The sequence below is a fragment of the Armigeres subalbatus genome, chromosome 2, assembly GCF_024139115.2.
Source record: "Armigeres subalbatus isolate Guangzhou_Male chromosome 2, GZ_Asu_2, whole genome shotgun sequence".
NCBI classification, from domain to species: Eukaryota; Metazoa; Arthropoda; class Insecta; order Diptera; family Culicidae; genus Armigeres; species Armigeres subalbatus.
This window is the reverse complement of record NC_085140.1, coordinates 143732871-143750748: the sequence shown is the minus strand read 5'-3', so window position 1 is coordinate 143750748 and position 17878 is coordinate 143732871. Positions and strand designations below refer to the sequence as shown.

At 37.0% G+C, this 17878-nt stretch overlaps 1 protein-coding gene across 7 annotated transcripts in view; it reads left to right on the top strand.

Moving 5' to 3' along the window:
- Positions 1–17878, top strand: part of LOC134210934 (NAD(+) hydrolase sarm1) — a 178731-nt gene that overhangs the window by 101801 nt on the left and 59052 nt on the right. For 2 of the 7 annotated variants that reach the window (XM_062687380.1, XM_062687379.1), the window contains exon 2: positions 1465–1636. The exons of 3 other annotated variants lie outside the window; for them this stretch is intronic. In XM_062687380.1, the coding sequence (XP_062543364.1) occupies positions 1568–1636 (69 nt within the window). In that variant the 5' untranslated portion in view covers positions 1465–1567. Of the gene's footprint in view, positions 1–1464; positions 1637–14244; positions 14432–14509; positions 14650–17878 lie in introns of those variants that run through there. 2 more of the 7 variants (XM_062687382.1, XM_062687381.1) reach the window with 2 other exon arrangements.

The following is a 17878-nucleotide window of genomic DNA, read 5'->3' as shown; positions in this document are numbered from 1 at the left end:
ATGCTCGACAGTCCATAAAGCAATAGATATACCTGCTTTTAGAGAATTTGATGTCATGTCCATTAAATACGTGACACAGAGAATACACTGTTTGAACACCCAACCAAGTTAATTGAGCTACATCTAGTCATATAACTATTGTTCTTATGCTGGTGTTTCATTATAGCACCCAAATGAGTGCTATAAGGGATTTTAAGCAAATCATCTGAGTTGCATAATGTTTAAAAAAAGCACCCATTTCATTGGTATGGAAAAGTATGCCGTTTTATCACTCATACGTCAACTGTAAACCAGGTATTATGATCAGGAATTGCAAAAAGATTATTTCTAGTGCTTTGCGAGTGCTCAATGAGTTTGAAAAAATATTAGAATATATATAAAATCTTCAATTAATCGGATGTGCCGAAAAAAAATGTAATATGTAATAAATAAAATTGTGTTATTTTTGCCCTTGTCATTAATGACAACTATTCTTTAGTATTTATAATATTTATATACCACAAAAAATGAGGGATGATTTTTTTATATTAGTGCTGTCCAATGAACAGCTAGAAGTAGCTCGAAGTTATACCCAACTTAATGATAATTCAACCAAAAAGGCACAATACGCAGCTATTTAGGATTTGGATATATGTATTAGATCTTTCATTCCTTGGTTTTCAAAGGGATCAACAAGGGATCTATGAGCCAAGAACATGAACCGTAATTCTATAAAGTGAAATTTAAAAGTAACACAGGAGTCTTCACCAAACTAATAAGCAGATGTAATAATATTAGAATTACTAAAATACATAAATGAAAAACTCTACATATATTTTTTAAAGTGATGAACTTCTTATTTAAAAAAAAAATCACTATAATAAAGAATAATTAAAAAAATTTTCCCCTGATTCGATCATATTTAAACCAATACTGTTATTAGCTAATTTTGCCCTTTGATATATAATTCAATATGAATGAATATCCAATCAATTTTAGGTGGTTTATGAATGGTACCTAACGATTGTCAAGAACACAAAAGCAAATTTTATTATCTTGCAACCCAACCCTTAAGCAAATTGACGTAAATATGTGTAACTTTTTTCTTCACGTGAATGAAGCCATAACTGTTATCTTCATTTACGATGTTAGTCCCTTGCTTTCTGAATATGTAGCACAATACCTACTTTCTTTCCCCTCTAATAGTCTGAAATTCTTATTTCATTCTGCCTCCTTGGTCGCCTTTGCGTTAACCATGTACTCAAATGCAATCGAAAGAAAAATCTAAAAATATCTGCAAGGTACATTGACATTGATCGTTTTCGAGTAAGTTCACCCGTCCGTCCTCTGGAAGAACCCATAGAAGAAACCGAGTAGAAAAAAGGTGCACAGATTGACCCACACATCAGACGGTAGAACGCACGACGCGGATGAGCAAGACCAATCATTATATTATTTATTATTCAAATGTGCGAACCCTCTCAGGTGCGAAACAAACAAACAACGATCGGTACGTTCTGTAATTCAGCAAAGAAAGAAGAGTATACAATTATATTATTGGTGATACCGGAAAGTGCCAGGTCCGAAGATGGTCATCAATCAACCCAGACAATCGATTGCAACGCTCAGATCACAGTTTTTGTTTCCACGTCGCGAGGTAAGTGATCATAAACTTTTCCATTGCATCCTAGTGATTCGCATGTTGCCACGTTGACTCGAGCGTGCTACTGGTAAATCGAGTGTCGCACGTTCGATACCCGGTGTTGTCGGTTAGTATCGTTTGAATCACGGCAGCATTATACTACTGAATGATGAAAACTTTGATGTATAATACTGGTTATACTGAAGGTGCTATTCTCGCAGGTAGTTCCATGATTTCACATAATCTGACAGCAGTAGTTTTTTGCTGCCATGCGAATAACTTGGAAGGTATGATTCCATTCTTGAACCATATAACAGCCGTGTGGTTTTAGATTAGTTAATACGGAATTGTCCTTACGATCTAGTGAGCATAAGTTCAACTCCCGAAGATTTCATAAAACTAATATATACAATTCGTGTTAATAAGACGTCTACGATGATGATTCTCAATTAAGCGTGAGGGGTGATCTTCCTCGATGATTATCGCAAAAATGTTATACTGAGACTGATGTAGCGTTTCCCTTTTTAGCCAAAGTATGAAAAGATTAATGACATCGATTTGTTCGCTGCTGCTCAGCCGAATACGGTAGTCATTCTAGTCTTCTTTATCGACTTTTTTGCCATAAATTCTATAATTATACGATGTGTGTATTTTAATTTGAGGATGTAGTAAACACATTATGAAGGTATTGGGCCGGTCTTCATAAAAGATCGCTCGCCATCAAGTTGTATTGCGACTACGTAGAAGTCGGTAGAGCAAAAAAGTTCTCTTCTCTCTTCGCTTTTCTGTCGGTCTCAACGGTGCTATAAAACTCACACTAACGTGCTTTGAAGCATGTGTATTTTCCGGTGTGTGAAAAATATCTCACGTATACATTCTAGAAACTCAGTCAAGTTTGAATACATGAACATACGATCAAAACAAACATGAAATAAAGCAAGATGCAAAAAAACGGAGTTCCCTAGGCATCGACTTCGATTGAACTCAACCACGAGACGAGACGATGTAAATATAAAGCACCATGAGAATTCTTGAAAATGTAAACATGAATGGATTCATTAATAATTATTTGATCATCCAAGAATCGTGACCAAGAGCGTTTTCATGAGTGTCATTTGAGAGCATGCTTTAAAGCTCGAAAAAAAGTTATTTTTTCTTGGTGCGTAAAAGATGGCACATTTCCTATGCATTTCAATTAGTTGAAGTTTTATGCATGTAGTTATGTAGGGGACTTGGTATTAGGTATTGAAATAAACTTTATATTAGGTATTACATGGAATAACATTGGATTTTTTTTGTTTAAAAGTAACAAGCACATACATAATTCTACTACTAGTGGGTCCACTATTGGTTATTTATCACTACTTGAGGCGTAACACTTTGGAAAAGGTTATTTGTATGAAGTAGATAAATTAAAAAAAATTAAGAACAATCTTATTTTTGAATAAGTAAGGACAGAATTGGCAGCGACATTGATTTTAGTTTGGAAATCAGGAAAATGTTGTCAGTGAGTCCACAATTTAAAAAGATCTGGATCAAGATCGATACCCTATACCTACTTCCTTCATCAAACACCTGGATTATGAAGCGATTGGAAAACAAGGATGGCAGCACACGCGCTGTTCCAATTTAAATATTTCTACTCTTTGTAGATTGCTGATTCCAGGCTCGTTATAGCTGCATTTGAAGAAACTATTTTTTTCTTCTTTTTTTTGCCAAATGAAATTAATTTGTCCTTGACTGGGTACACAATTCATTCATAACTACATTCAGTGAAAACTTGTCGCTACCAAGTGGGTGGAGATGAATGATTGATTTTTTTTTAGAATTATCCTGAAGTTTTTTATGTACTGCGTAAAAAACAAGTTATTAAGAAATAATGGGAAAAAGGCGTTGTTTGAAAAAACAGAACGTTTGAGATTTGATAACATGATACTTATTAATGCACATGGTGCACGGAAAATATCCTCAAGCAAAGGTTTTAAGATTTACATCGTAACGAACCTCTATTGAACTTCCAGAACATTTGATATATGCAATAACAAATCCATCATTCTTCCTTGCAAATTCTCAGTACAACACAGGACAAAACTGGATGTGCCCGTAATTCAATAGCATTCAACACATCCCTAAAGTTGTATGAGTTATATCTATGTGATAAATTTGAATGGATTTTTTTCTAAACTGCTAATAAATTGATTTAAAACTCACTACCGATTATAGCGACTGATCTCAATTTGATGAAAATAAGTTGATGTAAACAATCACAAGCGGTTGTTTTCTCCACAGCTGAAGCCACGAGTCAAATTATGCGCTTCTTTTTGAGAAGAAATTGCAATCAATTTCGAAAATTGTTCCAAGTTGATCTTGGGATTCCCAAAGTTCGATTGCATCGAGATCCAATACGTAAATCATATCAACGGACAGGATGAATCACGGTTAACGCTAGGAAAAAGCATCCATAATGATCAAATAGCAACTTCATCCGGCACTACCAGTAAGGTATATGCAGATTATCTCGCACCCATCGTGCAATAGTCGTAGTGCACAATATAAAACTCGTTATTCCTCCGCCTTCTACACTCGCGAGATCGCCCATTAGATTTAGCGCAACCGGTCTACCCACACCAAATCGAGCGATATAATAATGTCGTTGCCGTTGCTTCGTCGTCGCCGAACGTGCCAGCCAGCGACGGATGGGTGTCTTGCGATTCGCCATAATCGTATACGATTTGTTTCATAAAATCAGTTCGTTGTAGTGCTATATAGCTAGCTACCGGACCTACCACTTAGTCGCACGATAGCAATGAAACCACGGCAATGAATACGGGGTCGGTATGGGTTGACAACCAGAAATCAATTTTTGACAATAATGTTTTACTTGCTTGATTTTATTCTGGCTAAGTAACTATTGTCATTTATTATACTGCATTTGTTAATTAAATTTGAATCAACTATTTAATATATTGCAACACATAGGCTGAGCATCGATCTTTTCAGGTTGCATTTGACCATAATTTAAAAAACTATATGTATCACAAAATAAAAATTTGTTAAGTGTTTTTTTTTGTACGCCCCATTGTCTCCTTCTGTGACTTATCTTAAACTTCTTCAGGGTGGAGTGTTTTTGTAATCTAGCTAGTTAAATTCCTGTAGGCTCACAAAAAGTGGATTTTTTTTTTCATTTATGATTTTTTTTTTCTGTCGACTTCCTTTATTTCTTTATCTCTGCTCTACTGTCCTGCCGGATTCCAGTCCAATCGCAGCATCGCAGCCAGGCAGTTATCGAGGACCACTTTATCAATGATGATGTGGTATTCGTCGTTATCCAATCCGGAGTTTCGGCAAGGGTTCGTACACCAATGAGCCATTTAGGGGGGGAGGGGGTTTCTGACGTTTTTATACGAACCATATAAATAAAAAAATATTTATATGGGAAAATGGGGTTGAAAATCCCAGAAAAATTTATTTCGTAATTAGTGTTCCTTTCCATCTTATTTTTATGTTGATTACAAAAACATTAAGTTTGTTGTATAGTTGAATGGTTTTTAACGAATCTGTGCTGGTCTGGTACAGGAATATCAGAGAGCTGACATTACAAAATATCATGAACAACACATTAAAGAACCTACGACAAATAGCTCAGTATCGAAATAGTTTTCAGGATTGTGTAAACATCCCGTTTGAATTGGTGTGAGCTTCTATAGCTTTTATAGTTCGGGAAATACTTATCATCGTTCTACTACTCTACACTCCGCTTATTTGATCAATCCTGGGTTTTTATTCATACAAACTTTATATAAATAATTAATATAGAAATTAAAAAAAAACAATTTCTTATAAGTTTGGATCACTGATTTGCATAGCATAGGAAAGAGATTTAAAGGCATTTGGCTCCTTTGGTTAAACCTATGAAACATTCCGGGCGTCTCTATGGGAAAATATTATTTAAAACATATCAGTATCTCCAGAATGAAACCATATATCCTCCTCTTTCATGTCATTTGTAAACAGGGATTGAATCCAAAAGAGAATGAAAGAATCTCTCACTTATCATCTATGTTTACACTTACGATATGTAGCATGCCGTGAGAGATTTTTTTCGTAAGCTGTCATGATAAAGAACTGATTCGGGGGGCTATACCCCATGATAAATTCCTTTTTAAAAGCTCCAAACGCAGGCGGCACTGGTTCTGCTGTTTTAATTTGTTATACCCAGTTGTTCGAAAAAAATATGCTCCCCTGGGACTCGCCAACACTCAATGAGCGAGAGCAACACGTTTTATCTCCACGGTGGAAGCTGTCTATCCGATTCTGTCTATCTGATTCGCACTTGTACATATACAAGTTGGATATACTTGTTTGCATAGCTTGTATCATGATTCCAAACAGTTTATGCCTTTCTTTTATCGTTGTTTGTTATCTATTGAGATTTCTGCAAACCCTGTTAATAAACAACAATATTTAATCGAAAGTGTTTTGAAAAATATTAAGTGTTAATACATTACCAGTCAGGGTAGGAAAGGATTGAACACTTTGATATGACCTTGATTTTCAAAACATCGCAAACCACGGTTCGAAACAAAGAATCCAGCTTGTTTTCAGCACATTAAAAAAAACATATAATGTACAAAACTTCTCTACTCTTCGTATCAACGAAAAATTCAAAGAAACCTACTACTTACCCCATAAGGTTTTTGGGACTTTATGGATTCACAACGGAAAGAATCCGGTCTCCCATCTGTCATGACTAATGTGCATATCGAACAAACGTCTACTGAAGGAATTTGTGATCTTTTTTGGATCAATTCTCTAGAGTTTTTTTCGAATCAACTTCTCAACGAATCAGAAGTTCAGCAAGCTACTGACAATGTCCCATTATATCCTCCAGTTGGCCAACATCCCATAGTCACCGCCGAATGCTTTTCCTCTTTGAAACCATCGCCAAATCCAGGACCGAATGCCATCCCATCGATATTTTGATAAAATGTTCCTCCAGTCTATGTCTGCCTCTATCGATGTTGTTTAACTTATCGCTGCGTACCGGAACACTGAAAAAATCCTAAATTTTTCCTGTTTTCAAGAAAGGTGATAAACAGCAAGTTATGAACTATATGGGGTATTGCTGCTCTGTATGCAATCGGAAAACTGTTTGAAAAACTGGTTCACATTTTTTATTTCACAACTGCCCTGCCGTTCTACGCATAATTGTCCCATATTACCTTTGATGGAAAAGCTAAAACTCAAGTCAATTTGTTCCACTGAAAAAAGAGTTATTGTTTGATGATAATAGAAACTAAAAACCGTTTAAATAAGTAGTGTTTCGTTTTATGTCCTAGAAAAGTGTCCTCATAACATCCCAAATATATTAATTAAATTTTAGGATACAATCCATTCTGAAATTAGTGGGACAAATCAGAGCTTGAAATATTCTTCACGAAGCAACTTCAGTCCGAATTTTGACAAACATCGCATGATTATTCAAAACATAGGATGACATAGTCAGACGACTACTCCACCAACTCATTCATTCGACTGTCACTGAGTGTGCTTATTATGGGCAGAAAAAACTTAATTAGTTTAGTTTATATTGATGTTTACCGTTGAATGTGCCTCGCGGATGAAAATCGGACTCTGTACTATGTGATGAATTACTTCACTCATTTAAAACGTGTTCAGATTTCAGATAATTTATCAATATGTAGAATGTGCTTAAATTTTCAATGACTAATATTCAACCGAATATCGACAGTCCAGAGCCGACTATGAATGTGCCTGGAAGTGAGCTGACAAGTGAAGAAAGGTGGATTTGACTAATTTTACACTCTGGGACAAATTGACTAGAGTTTGGATTTTTTCAACAAAGGTAACATGGGACAATAATGCGTAGAACGGCAGTGCCTGGGTCATATATCAGAGGATTAACATGGCTTTATCCCCAAACGATCAACAACTACCAACCTACTTATGTATTCGTCAACCATCACTAATGTACGGACTTTACAGCCGCCTTTGATAAAATCAATCATAAAATCGCTGTGGTCAAATTCGAGCGTCTCGGATTCTCCGGGCCTCTCCTAAACTGACTTTAGCTCTATCTGAGTAATCGAGAAATGGCAATCAAATTTGGAGATTTCTTTTCATCCTATTTTCCAATGACTTCAGAAGTGCCCCAAGGCAGCTATCTTGGGCCACTTGTTTTTTTTTTGTTTTGTTTCGACCTAACTGTCAAGACACCATCATCGGGGATGAATGATCCAAAGGATTCAAATCCCGTCACCAACAACAACAACCTAACTGTCAATCGTTTAGTTGATTGCAGCGGATTGCAGGTTTTCTTCAGAATTCATAAAAGCGTAGTATTTTTAAATTTGTTCAACTTTTCCAACAAAATGTTTTATCTTTTTACAAACACAATGTTTTATCTTAAACAGACACAGCACAGCTGATCCCAAGACGAATCGATTAAAGAGGAAAACTTGCAAATCGATCCATCCGTTCGTGAATTATAATGCCTCAAAGGAAATGCAAACTCATTTTTATATAGGTATATAGAGATTTAAACGACATTAATTTGTTGCTCAAGTCTTTCAAGCTTTCATTTGCCGATAGTTTTAAACTGTACATTCGACGATGCGTCGTTCCTACAATCACAATTGAATTTGTTGGCAAACTGGCATCCCAACAAACAATTTCAGATGAATAAACTATAGTACAAATTACATCAAGTACACTCATTTAAACCTGTAACCCCTCTGCTTCTAACCTCCTCAATTGTATATGGTTCCATATTGGAAAACGTTCGACCTGTGTCGTAGCGCGGACTCTCAGCGCGAGACCTTTGTGGGCGCCTCTTTCTTACTAAGTAAAATAAGAGATTTGTCATACCCAATGTTTCAGTAAAAGAAAAGCTCTTGGAGCTCAACAAGAGAGCTCTTTGAATCTTTACTGGCCCTATAACCGGACACTGCCCCAGTAGATATCACTTGAAAAATATTTGCCAGGTTCAGAATGATATCTATCGTTTCTGAACAAAGGAACGTGAAACCTCGGAACATCTAATCTGCATTTTTTTTTGCTTTGTTTACGTGATTTTTAATTTAACAAAAGCTCTGCAGTTGTGGTGCATTGTACAAGTGTAGATATAAATTTCAACACGTCGAAGACAGAAGTACATGATAGGCAGAGGTTCAAGAGAAGACAATGTGAGCCACCCACCGCGAGTTTGCATCGGTGGTGACGAAATCGAGGTGGTAGAAGAATTTGTGTACTTGGGCTCACTGGTGACTGCCGAAAATGACACCAGCAGAGAAATTCGGAGACGCATAGTGGCTGGAAATCGTACGTACTTTGGACTCCGCAAGACGCTCCGATCGAATAGAGTTCGCCGCCGTACCAAACTGACAATCTACAAAACGCTAATTAGACCGGTAGTCCTCTACGGACACGAGACCTGGACGATGCTCGTGGAGGACCAACGCGCACTTGGAGTTTTCGAAAGGAAAGTGCTGCGTACCATCTATGGTGGGGTGCAGATGGCGGACGGTACGTGGAGGAGGCGAATGAACCAATTGCATCAGCTGTTGGGAGAACCATCCATCGTTCACACCGCGAAAATCGGACGACTGCGATGGGCCGGGCACGTAGCCAGAATGTCGGACAGTAACCCGGTGAAAATGGTTCTCGACAACGATCCGACGGGCACAAGAAGGCGAGGTGCGCAGCGGGCAAGGTGGATCGATCAGGTGGAAGATGACTTGCGGACGACTGCGTGGTTGGCGACGTGTAGCCATGGACCGAGCCGAATGGAGAAGACTCTTATATACCGCACAGGCCACTTCGGCCTTAGTCTGATTAAATAATTAAATAATATATAAATTTCTAAATAGTGTCTTGATGCAACCTGGAGAAATTTAGACTGATAATCCTGAAAAGGTCGTGGGTTTTATTATTTCAATTTTACCGGACTGGGAAAAGACGCATCTTAGGTTGTTTACTTGACAAATGGTGATCAACCTACCCCGGGCAGAAGTCATGAACAGAATAACAAAACATGATATGGACTTGATTGATATAAGAGATAAAAGAACAGGCATCAATATAAAAAAAAATACACCGAACTATCATTTAAATATCAAGATATGCTATGGATAAGAGCAAACTAATGGCATATGATATGGATCACTTATTACAAATAGCATTACTTGATATTCTTATGATATTTTAGTGCAAAATATTGATATTGTCGTCTGATCTTTTATCTCTTATATCAATCAGGTCCATATCTCATTTTGCTATCTTATCAACATTTGATATTATTGAGCTATTTTCGTCTACTCAGGACAAGATGCAAATAGTTAACATTAATCAGGGGTATAACACAAAAGTTCAACTCAATGGACGCTCAATCTACGGTCAAACAAAAAAGACCAATAAATTTCGCTACGGACGTAGTCGAATCAAGAAAACCCCTACTTTGGAGAAGATTGGATGATCGTCGGAATCGCCATTAGACCTACTCGGGTGAATAAAAATCTAGCTCTACAGCTCAGTGGCTTCTTCGGAACAACTGAGCTTTCAATCCAATTTGGAGTGCGTTGATCATTGATCGAAATGACGATAGGACCTAGTCGGATCAAGAAAATCACAAATCGGATTATTTGGATCGAGATATATCTATTAATGGAGTAGGTGTGTCGGTAGCTTGGAAGCACTTGGACTTGATTGGGTCAATAACATCCAACACTTGGAAGTAAAACTTCGTCGATTAGTTTTTTTTAACACACCCTTGTTCAAACAATTTGTTAACTAGCATATACCCAAGAGGATATGTAATAATCAAATTATTAGTATTCACCAAATACTAATACGATTTTCCTTGTTTTTTTCACATATATGAACTCGTACAACCTTCTGGTTTATTAGAATCGGAAATGTAATTGGATTAAATGCGGCCATAATGGTCATTTTTCGAAAATCAAATAAATAGATTGTCTGAATAAAACGAGGAAATTCCAAGACAGGGTTTATTATACTTGTACTCTTCAAGAGAATCACTTGAATCTGAATCACTTTGAACTAGTTAATTTGAGAGAAAAAATATCATCGCTACTTTAAAACATTTTGGCCCCGGAGGACTCCCAGTGACCAGAAGTGACCAGAAAAGCCATTTGACATGTTGATGTAAATATAAAGATATATTTTTTCGAGCTCTATATTTCTCAAAATCTCTTTATTATTATTTTGGTGTTTTTACTCGGTTTGCTGTTAATTGCCTCTTAACTTATAAATCTGATCCATTTCTCAAAGCTGAAATCTTAATTTAGGCGCCCCCTAAGGCCTGCGGCCAACTTAGCCAACCTCACGTTACGGCACTGCGTTCGACGTATGATCACTAAATGCTTTAAAGTGGCACTAATGTAGCTGTTTCATTGCACTTCACAAAAAACAACCCTGTGCATTCAAAATGCTATTATAAGACTATGCCTCTCATGATTGCTTTGAGAATACTTATTTAGAGCAGCCAGGTTATCGAAATGCTTATATACAGCATGGAGCATACGCAATGCAAGTATAATGCTGCTATAGTACTTACTTTAATGCTTATTGGTCACCTGGATAGTTTTACCCACCTCCAATGTTTGTTGGGATAATTTAAATCAAATGGTACTCAATGCTGACAAATGTTCTCTGATTTCATTATTCTGCAAACGTTTTGTGATTAGTTACGACTACAATATTAGTTCCCCGAGTCTCCGGCAAGATTCTTTTGTCAAAGACCTCGGGGTGATGTTCGATTCTAAGCTAACGTTTAGAGGGCATATTGTGTACCTAATTTCTAAAGTCTCTCACACCCTTAGCTTTATATTCCAAATTGAGAAGCATTTCGATGGACGATGATGTCCACTGTCTCAGAGCATTCTATTGTCTATAGATCAATTTTAGAATATTGCTCTGCAGTGTGGGTTCCATATTACCACAACAATATTGCTAGAATAGAATCAGTTCAACGCAAATTTATTCGCTTCGCTTTACGCCGCCTTCCATGGCGAGATCCATTAAACTTCCCAATACGCAAAAAAAGCGTTCCCGAATTCGTGAACCAGCAAAAATACACCGTGATTCAATTCATGGATTCGGGAACACCGGTCACGTTTTCCAGAACGTTCCAGAAAACGTGACTATATTCCCGAATCCGTGACTGTTGTTCCCGAAAAAAATACACCATGAACTCGTTAGTTCACGAATTCATGAACGCTTTTTTTGCGTGAAGTTATGAAGACCGTTGTAACCTTATTGATTTAGAGCTGTTTACAGTCCGTCGCAATACTTCTCGGGCGATATCCCTTAACACTCTACGTACGATCTTTTCTCACCTTCTAAACAATATTTAGTACACCCAAGATTTTAATGCAGTTTTGCACAAAAACCTATAATAATAATAATTTGGCATACACAATTTCGGAAGACGTTAATACAATTGTTGTATTGAAATCTGACAGGTTTATATATATAAAAAGCTCACAGAATGCCAAGATTTTATACAATAATTGTCAGATTTGTTTTTTTGGGTGTAGTAGCGTTAGGCCTAGATTAAAATTATTAATTGTTGAATGTAGATTTTAGCTGAATTGTATCATTTGGATAATAATTGTAATCTGTTGGTGCTTAGCAAAGATGAGGAGATTTTTGAGTGAGAGCTAATGTGAGCTTGAGTGAGAGCTAATGAATTTCTAATTGTTCAACTCAAGCGGGCTTTTCCCTGCTCCCAATAAAATAAAAAATATATTAATAAATAAAACTCGGTAATATTCACTTGAGCTAGCAAATAAAAGGAGGTTTATTAACAATAACTCGTCATGTAGTTACTGTCAAATTGAGCTATTCTTAAAAACACAATTTAATCCAACGCAATTGAACACATGCCTCTCTGTGTCCAAATTGGTGGAAGTTACATTCACAAATCTACGAGACACGACTCGAATACGACGACGACAATGACAGCGTAGTCGCTAGTCGCCATAATACAGCACTCACTGTATTATTCACACTGTCATACACGAATAAGATTGCGGAGGAAAAAACGCAACCCTCCTATACCATTCAACATATTATCATCGTACGAAGTATGTAGAAGTATGTACTTTGTACGTATAGCTGCTGCCCAGAACTAAAGTGACTCCGCGTCGACCATGAGTCGCGATAGCCACAACAATTTACCCTTTAGTATTGTTTGAAACGGCCAACAGGTATCATCCTCCCTTCAACGTTCCTCGCGGCATTAAGTTTCGTGCGTGTGATTGTTGAAAACGATTGAGCCTCGCGATTGCGTTTCGATCAGAACTTTCTATTGCTGTTGGGTGTGTTTATTTGCGCGACAGCATCCACGCGTCTACGTAAAGGTATCTATCGAGCTGCGACGTGTATAACCATGACCGTGACATGAAACGACGTGATAGCAACGGTATTTGTACAATATGTTCAAATGTTTGCGGACTCCTAAACGATTCAGGAATCTCGAGAATGCGGCATCCGCCAATGAGTGAAGCGACATATAAAGATGATATGTACTTTGAATGAGCCTTCCGATACACCGCTTTCATAATCGCCAATGTCGAGTGCAAACCAGTGGATGAAATAGTCACGAGATTGGACTTCTTGAATGACACGTCTACGGTACGACAACGTGTGCGTGCAGATTTGAGAATAATATTGCTGCCTCTGCTCTCAACGGGTTCGTGGTTTTGAAAACAGATCGATAAAAGAGGACACAAAAAGTGAATTGTGTAGGAATTAAACTAAGAGCGTGACGATTGAGTGATCTGTACCGTTGTTATATTGAAAAATATCAAAGTGTATGGTCCAACATAGTGCACAACTGTGAGAAGGTGGTGTGTTGAAAAATGTTGTCTGGCACGCAATGTTTATTATGTGTTTGTTGTGAATGGATTTTCTAGACTAATCGATCATTAGAGCACGTATGAAACAGGACTCAATTTTGAACATATATCAAGTGTACTATATCTGAACCGATTATTACTGATATTGAGCACGTAGACGAACTTTTCTAAAAATATACTCAATTACGTACATGCTATGCTATTAACATAATATCAGTCAATATTGCTTCTATGTTTTGCGATTAGGAAAAAGGAAACCACTTTAATGCAAATATATACAAAATAAAAACAAAATTCTGTTTAAATCAAAATACTGAAAGTACTGATATTTTGATGTCATTGAACTAGTTTTTAGCATACGAATAAAGGTAATTTTCACATATAATCTGTGAGGGACTTAGCATCTAAATCCTATCTAGTTATAATTTGCACATCAAACTATTTTCAATCATCAATCACTCAATGGAAACGTGTGTCACTGATTTTGATGCTAATTTCCAAAACCAACGACAGTCATGATAATTTATGTCAGCCGGAGTTCGCAGTACCGCTAGTACAAACAAAATCATCACATCAGTGCTCACACGTCTGTTGAATGGTTCCATTTCACATACCACCTATTCAACTTTTTTCATTCAGATGATAAGATATAGCTTTCAAAATTGATTACACACCACCTATCTTTTTGTTTTGCATGCCGTCAATGTTGGTTTGTCGTTTAAGTCGTTGGTTTGTCGAGTTAATGCATTGTGTTAGTAAATTTCGCCTAGTGAATGAAAAAGATGTAACTCTGTGAATTTATTCGTGAATATAAAAAAGTTCCTTAAATTCATGATTGAAAGTGTTTAATAGAAGTGCAGTTAACCAAAAAACTGAAAGCATTGAAATACCCGTGATACGTAACGCAAAGGTTTGTGATATTTCTCAATTATAACAACCAACAAGAATAAAACGCACACAACTAATTCCCACGTAAAATATAACGTAGTCTGGCAGGGGTAACAAAAAAAGTTCGAGCCGCAATCACTGCTCAAATCATCGCCGCACTTTATAAGCCGGTGTAGTAAACCTATACAAATGATGAACAGGAAATCGCTGAAGAGTGCGCGGAAGGATTTTTTCAAATCGGTTTGTGGATGTTGTTTTTACTTCTCAAATGCTTATCATCACGCATCTCCAGGAGAGCAAGTCTGCATGCTTTCCCGCTTTACTGTGGATGAGTTGTGTTCACTCAAACGATGTTCGTTCAATGTTTTGCCCGCGATTGTACGGAGGGTTATTCAAATGTTATCTTGTTTGCTATTTACGTGTCCAAGTGCTTCTTCCATCGATGAACCCTGGGAAAGTAAACTACTAACAGCAATGTTTTGTGATCTAATACTTTAAAAGGAGTGATAATCTGTTTTAACCTTTGGTAATGCTAACAAAACAGGCTAACTATTGGAGTACCTCAAACATGCACGTCTAATGCAGAAAAATCCGAAAATTTGATGGTAATCATAAAAAGCATCTAATTTGTGAAATGATAATGTTACTATTATCTTGAAATGCCCGATTTTGTTTTTCCCCGGGTGTAGTGTAATAAAATGTCATCTGCGTGTCATTTGACTAGTTTGTCCAAAACTTTTTTGAAACGCCAAATTCACTTCATAATTTTTGACCATTGGAAACCCGCTCCAACTCTATTTTTTGTCCATATGTCTTCTTCTTCTTATTGGCATTACGTCCCCACACTGGGACAGAGCCGCCTCGCAGCTTAGTGTTCATTAAGCACTTCCACAGTTATTAACTGCGAGGTTTCTAAGCCAGGTTACCATTTTTGCATTCGTATATCATGAGGCTAACACGATGATACTTTTATGCCCAGGGAAGTCGAGACAATTTCCAATCCGAAAATTGCCTAGACCGGCACCTGGAATCGAACCCAGCCACCCTCAGCATGGTCTTGCTTTGTAGCCGCGCGTCTTACCACACGGCTAAGGAGGGCCCCTGTCCATATGTACATTGTTCAAAATAATACATCTGAGGCTACAGAGTGGAATCACTCCAAAACGTCACGTGTCATTTGACATAATATTATTTGCAAGATATTTTACCTCTTATGGCTCAAATTACATATTTACAGCAATGTCTTGTTAGATACAGTTCTAGGATTGTTGAAGCGCTGTGAGTTCGTCATATCTCATGAATTGATGTCTAACTCCTGAAAAAAATCTGGAAGAAATATATGAAAAAAAGCTCCTAGAATTATGGTTTTCCCATAATGGGGGAATGCGCCGTCATCAAAGTACACTCGGAAAACACATTTTACACCAAATTTTAATATAGTTAGCGTTCAAGTACTAAGAGCATGACTACCATGATTTCCCCATTTTTTTTCAATCCCAATTTATCGTTTCCTAAGTGTTTAATCACACAGCACAGAGCATTCGTAAAGTAATTGCATTGCATTTATACTTGCCATTTTTATCAATTTTCCGAACATCAACATACCCAATACATGACTAGTAACTGGAGCTTGCAGCAGAAGTAAAATAAGGTTCTCTGCTATTTCACCAATATTTTGAAATTGATGTCATATTCGATTCCCGGAATGAGCGGCTCTGATTGGAATCTAGTGTTGCATATTCGTACGAATTGAGTAGGTGTCATATTTGGTATTCAAATTCAAGCGGAGTAAAGTAAACAGGAGAGAATCCATTGATCCATACAATATGCAAATGGATCACACATCCATTCGTGCTTATTAATATTCAGTAATCAAACTTCAATTTATACAAACAAGATTCAACTCAAAGCAAATGTTTTGCTTAATAATGTAATCTACTTATTATAAATTACAGATTTCGATGACCCAATAAGAACTACAATTTTTCAGAAACAATTCAAAACAATCTGTTAGCTTTCCAATAAAACATCCATGTACCTATGTCTGATAATGGCATGAGGCAGAACTTTCATTTGTTATTCGAACTGAAAACGAACGCAATCATTCAAGTTATATTATTCCGTGACAGCTGATTAATTGAACATTATCTGAGTGGTGAACTTTGTTCGGCCCTACTACAGCGAACAACGTCACTATCACACTTTCACGTTTCGAAAAATGAGCAATAATTTCCGAATCACAAACAAGCTGTCGTGTCTGTTGTGATAATGTTTGCAAATATTTAAATAATAGTTGTTGAACTATTAGTAAATTTTGTGCCAGCTCCGTCCTCCAAATGAAGGAAAAATCTGTTTTGATTCAGGTAATGGTACTGAAAAAGAAGAGAAATGAAGGTTATTTTATAAACATCCTCTCAGCTATAGAAAATAGGTACATCACATACTTCTTTTAACAGCACAACATGAAGCATTTTAATAATTTTAATTTATGTCTCTTATATTTGATTTTTTTTTAAATATTGTATTGTTAACTCAAGTCGCAAACACATTCCAAATCATATTGACTAATTGAATAAAAACATTGATTTACATGCATGATGATACCATGAAGCGCCCATTGCAAATTTGTAAATAAATTATATTATCGAAAAATGACACGACCTATACAATATTGCCCATACATTGGTATTATAAAATTATTTCAGCTAACTTTCGTACTACCATACAATTTATTATTGTTAATACGACAGACATCACGCTTAATAAATCGAAAAAAAAATCAGGTTTGGTCGAATATTTTTTTAAACATTACCGCTTCGCAGCTTAGTGATCATTACGCACTTCCACAGTTATTAACTGCGAGGTTTCTAAGCCAATTTACCATTTCTGTATTCGTATATCATTAGGCTAACACGATGATACGTTTATGCCCAGGGAAATCGAGACAATTTCCAAACCGAAAATTGCCTAGTCCGGCACCGGAAATCGAACCCACCCACCCTCAGCATAGTCTTGCTTTGTAGCCGTGCATCTTACCGCACGGCTAAGCTACCGCTAACAGCAAGTCGAGCACATCTGTATATGGGCCTCCATATACAGATGAGCTCGACTTGCGGTTAGCGGTAGTAAGGAGGGCCCCAACCTTGGACCTAACACTTCCCATCAAATCGTGTACAATACTTATGCCCGCTTTCTTACACACTTTCAGCTACTCTTTCTTCAAATCCTCGTGGTTTTGAAGATCTTTCCTGTTTTCCCTGTGAATTAGGCAGATTTGCCTCCTTCGCCACTTAAACAACATCAACGTAGGCTTCGAACCACTTTATCACCGGTTTCATGTAACCATTTTTCTCTATACATTAGACCGTTGATTGTACCGATCGCTGTGTATGGTTTGCTAAGTTCCTAAAACCCACAGGTCGACTGCCACACCAAGTACTTCTTGGCAAACTTATCGATCTTCTTGTTC